This window comes from Charadrius vociferus, unplaced genomic scaffold, assembly GCF_000708025.1.
Source record: "Charadrius vociferus isolate BGI_N301 unplaced genomic scaffold, ASM70802v2 scaffold304, whole genome shotgun sequence".
Taxonomy (NCBI): Eukaryota; Metazoa; Chordata; class Aves; order Charadriiformes; family Charadriidae; genus Charadrius; species Charadrius vociferus.
The window spans coordinates 969524-974308 of NW_009648042.1; the positions used below are offsets into that span (position 1 = coordinate 969524).

The 4785-nt window shown below is 48.9% G+C and overlaps 2 protein-coding genes across 2 annotated transcripts in view; both read left to right on the plus strand.

The window, feature by feature from the left end:
• LOC104285217 (IQ motif and SEC7 domain-containing protein 3-like) overlaps positions 1-1351 on the plus strand; it is a 68133-nt gene extending 66782 nt beyond the window's left edge. Inside the window, exons 4-5 of the mRNA XM_009883642.1 lie at positions 698-986; positions 1121-1351. Coding sequence (XP_009881944.1) covers positions 698-986; positions 1121-1351 — 520 coding nt within the window. The remainder of the gene's footprint in view (positions 1-697; positions 987-1120) is intronic.
• Positions 927-4785, plus strand: part of LOC104285209 (IQ motif and SEC7 domain-containing protein 3-like) — a 14633-nt gene continuing 10774 nt past the window's right edge. Inside the window, exon 1 of the mRNA XM_009883635.1 lies at positions 927-986. The gene's annotated coding sequence lies outside the window, so the exon portion shown is untranslated. The remainder of the gene's footprint in view (positions 987-4785) is intronic.

Genomic DNA, 4785 nt, shown 5'->3' on the forward strand with positions numbered 1-4785 from the left:
CCTCAATATCTCAGTGGCACAGCAATCTGTGGGTCAGAGAGAAACAGCTTCTTTCATGAAAGTTCTGCAGTCTGCTACGGCTGTGTATGGCTATAGGCTTTAAAGAGTCAGGATCTCTGGGCTGGCTGGCTCTGTTGCATCTTTATATTCTCAGCTCTCCAAGAGTTTCTCTGGAAACTCTGCAACATTCAGCTGCCCCTGCACCGTTTCTCACATGCTCTTAGAAACTCCAGGGGAAAACTGGACCCTTGGGATCCAGGCTCCATGCCAGATGGGACCCTGGGATGCACAGGGGGATGCTGAGCAATAGGCAGCAAGGGCACAGGGGTGACTGCCAACTGCTAGCTGCTCCAAGGAGCAGGAGAGGTTTCTGTAGGCCATGGAACCTTCCTTGGCCCCTCATCTCCAACTTTAGCACCTTGAGCAGAGGCAGCCAAGCAGCTCCAGCAGTCACAGGACTGGTTCATACAGTGCGTGCAGCACAGGTGCCTGCTCTCAGGGAGGGAGGGATCAGAGCTTTGGCTGCATCAACCTAAAGTCCTGATCCATCACTGAGAGAGACCCCTCACTGCCCAGGCTCTCTAAGCATTTAAAATGCAGCTCAGTGAATAAGTATAGCGAACAACAATAAACATAATCATAAATAAAATATAATAAAAACAAATAAAAAAAGCGAAACGTTGCATTTTGTTCACAGTGACGATCCCAGCGGTTCCACAAGCAAGAAAGCCGGGTGTGAAACGGAGGATCCGAAGGAGGCCGGCAGACAGAGTGGCCAGGAAGGCAGGTCCGACACCCTGACGCTAAAAGCCCAGCATGCGGAGCTCCAAGAAGAGCAGGCAGCGGGGTGTTCCCCTCTGGTGCAGAAGGCGAGCCTCCACCACACGGGCTCCCCAGTGAGAGTGCAGCGCAGCAAAGGGACGGCCTCGTGTTCCCATGCAGCTGCCTCCGATTATGAGCTCTCCCTTGACCTAAAGAATAAACAGGTACAGAGGCTTCCTCCTCAGGCTGTGGGAGAAGGGGACGGGGTGGGTGGGACTGCATTCGCACTGTGGTGGGACGTCTTTCAGCAAATACTTTAGCCTTTTGTTCAACTTGAGCTTTTGCCCTGCCTGAACAGGCCTGGCCCTTTGGCTACGTGGGGCTGATGGAGGAAGTAGTTTCCCCAACTCTGGCTGTGACACCAATTCCCCCAAACCTGCTGGGCTTTGCTCCACATTGCCTGGGTTCTGTGGTCCAAAACGGACCCAGATACTCAGTTGTGATCATAGGCTTAGAAACAGATTGCGGGCAGCCAAGAACTGCAGCATCCGGGGATACTGCCTTGCTCACGAGCATACAGTACCTGTAGGGCTCGCAGCAACTGAATGTCCCAAAAGACCTCCTTCATGGGATGGTCTCCAAGAGCCATCTTGCCCTCTTGGATTACACTGGGCAAGTCCCCAGTGCGCTTCCGTATTCATCTCTTCAAAGCATGAGCTTTCAGGGAAAGTGGGGTTTATTCAATGAGTGTCCTGAACAGTGTCTACCATGATGTTTGTGTATTGATACCATCCCTGCCTTCAATCTAGCGATGCATGCTGAAGAGACAGGCAGGTTTCCCAGGCTGAGAGAAAATGATTCAGTTCTTGAAGCTGCAAGCCTTGCCTGCTGTGCCTGAGGCTACAGCCTAGCTCCAGAGCACAAGTCTACCCATCTCCTGATGGGCTTGCAGCAGGGGATAGCGGGACAGGGGCTAATAGCAGCTGGCCTCCTTACTCAAAGGCAATGAGGTGGAACGTGCCCCCCCCTACCCTGCGTCTCTGCAGATTACAGCCCAAGAGAGCTGTTGTGCCAAACAAAACCTAAAGAATCATTTCTGAGTTTTCCCTGAGATGGCAGCTCATCCAGAGCCTGTTTGATATGCAGATCCTGCAGTGAGATGAGGAGGACAAGCAAATGCTAGTGACAGTGTCCAGATTACATTCAGTGGGAGAATTCAGTGGGAGCTGTGCTATTGAAGATGAAGGGTCTCAGTTAACGAGGTTCCCACGGAAGAAGGTGCTGCTCCTGGGACATCTCTCTGCCACTTGCCTTAAGGCATTGCTGCTGTCCTTAAGCATACATATCAGATCAATGGCCCAATAAATTCCTGAGCAGAAAAGAAACCTTGGCTCTTTAGCTCTGTCTTTCTCAAAATACTGCGTTCTCAACTCAGACAGAATTCTTGCTTCACACCAGGAAAAGAAACAAGAGAGACTAATTAACTGGCTTCACAAACTAATGTGACATACCCTCAGGGTGGGCCAGATCTTGGCTGCTATATATGGGCTTAGCCTCCTCCATATCCACGAGCTGCTCTGATTTGTCCTGGAGAATGTCTGTCCTGTGTTATTTTAGCCTTAAGGTCATGTTGTCCTATCACTGTTCTTGCAGCAGAGGCCAGACCTGCCCTGGATGCATGTGAGACAGAGGGACATGTTAGCTGCTCGTTCATTAAATTCTGATGCCTCGAAGTACTGACCTTGCAGGGACCTAGCCTATCTCATAGGTGAAACTGCTTTTCTCTCAGCAAAGGGGGCTTACAGTATGTGTGCTCCTCCAGCCTGATGGATATCCTCATGGATTGCCTCCAGCCCTGGAAGGGGAGATTTTCAGGGAGTGAACAGTATTAATTCTTCCAGTCTTGCATTCTAGTATGTGTTTTCATAGGTATTCCTATCAACTTACTTGTCAGGTGGTTCTCTTGAATGGGAATAAGGGTAATAGGACCCTCACAGCACTGTCCCAGTAGTTCCCCAGTCATAGAACAAATTGTAATACATTAATAGAACTTAGAGGTGGCAGGAGACATTTTTAGTCTCACAGTGCAGTTGAAGGCACATTTAGCTTTGGGAGAGGGCTGAGTGCTGTTAAGGAAGGAGGGTAGCATACAGCCTCCTCTGCAGGGCTTGGAGGTGCAGGCCATCTCCCAGTCATTGCCCCTCAGCATCATACTGGAGGGTTGGTGAGTGGCGTCATGGGTCTCCTTGATCTATCCCATGAAACAGAGTATGCTGACAGTGCACAGAGCAGAAGTACACTATGCTGGGAGGTTGGAAAGGAAATTCAAGTTCTATGCTAAAGTTCCCCTATGTTTAGGCTCTATTGTAATGTTGGGGAAATGGAGGGAATCACAGAAGAGAGGAGCGTGCTTTCAGTCATATGTACACTTCTGCTGTGCTGAAGAGTGGCAGATGTCCCGTGTATGAAGGAAAACGTCCTGTTAACACATGGCCCTTATAGTAATATCCTTCCATTGTGAAAGGCTGGTGGGAGGGAGAGGTGTTAAGAATGGGTGCTAGAGAACATGTATGCTCTGTATGTCTTTTTTCTTTTTATTTTTTACAATGCATGCATTGATTGGAGTGACTCAAATTCTGTCACTGAGCCTGATTCTTTTCTTGCTAACATGGTGGCATGTCACTATGCTCAGTGGCAACCTGGGTGGAAAACCAGTGCTAACTGAGAATAAGCTCAGGCCCATTCGCTCCTGGCAGATTTATGAATTTATGCCTATGGGCAACAAAGCCATGGGCTGTGCACCTCTAATGTTTGGCCATATCCAGGCCTGGCGCTTTGGCTTGCCTTAGGCTGACCTTGTTAAAGCTGCCTTCATGTGCAGTCCCTCATGGCAATGGATCTTTTGCAGCCATTTCTAATTCAGCCACAAGGCTTGAATTGCTCAGACTGAGTGTTCATATTGAGGCCCAGAAATGTATTAAGCTAATTATTCTTTGAAATCCCCCCCGATCCCCCTCCTGCTTTTCCCTTCCTTTGGCGCCAGCTGTCGGATCATTCCCCAGAGAAGAGTAGCTTTAAGTAGGCAATTACTTGTGATTCATAGGGTTTATTAGGAGTGAGAGAAGGCCAATCATGTCTGGCCTTTCTTGCCTCTCAAATGGGAAGAGAAAGTTCCTCCAGCAAGCCAGACATACGTCTCCATTACCTGTGACTGCTGTGGTGCTAATGGATGCCCTTTCCTCCTCTCGAGAGGAAGAAAACAGGCCAACAGCTGTGTGAAATCCTTAATTCCTCTGGACTGTCAGTTAGTTCGACCTGATAGTAAACGTGAATGTCTCAGACATCAGTAAACAGGAAATTGCTGGGCTACATCAAGGGGAGAGAGAGAGACACCCACTCCTACCAAGCAAGGGTGAGGAGGGCACTTGTCCACCGGGTGCTGCTTCTGGCTTTGCCAGTCTTCTCAAGCATCCTTTGGACCAATCCCCGGTCCTTGTTATCCCAGCAGCAAGACACTGTAGGACTCCCCTGGCTTTGGACAGGGCCGGATGGCAGTGGACCACATGCAGAACCTGTCTTTGCACACCTGGTATGAACTGGAGAACAGACCAGGTTGGGAGTCCTCTCACTTTACATCTTGTTCTACTCCTTAATGCCTTAGCCCTTTGGGAGAACAGAGATAATGGACTGCAAAAAGCTGGTGATGCTTTATCAAGGTACTGACAGCTTGCACCATTCATTTAGACTTTTAGAAGGATCTCTCCTCTTAGTAGTTATTAAAGTCTGCCTTTTGGGGAACTGTCCTTGCATGAGATAAACTGGCCTTTTACTTCAGATCAGCAATGACATCTTGTCTTGGCCTCTAATAAGATCACAGCATATGAATTTCATGTTTTCGGAATGGCTGTCACCTCCTTGGAAACCTCACATAATTATAAGGCTCTTGCTTCTGCCTTATTTTGCATCTTACTATTATTCTGTCCCTCGGATAGCTGTGTCTGTCCCTCCCATTTGTTCCTCTTT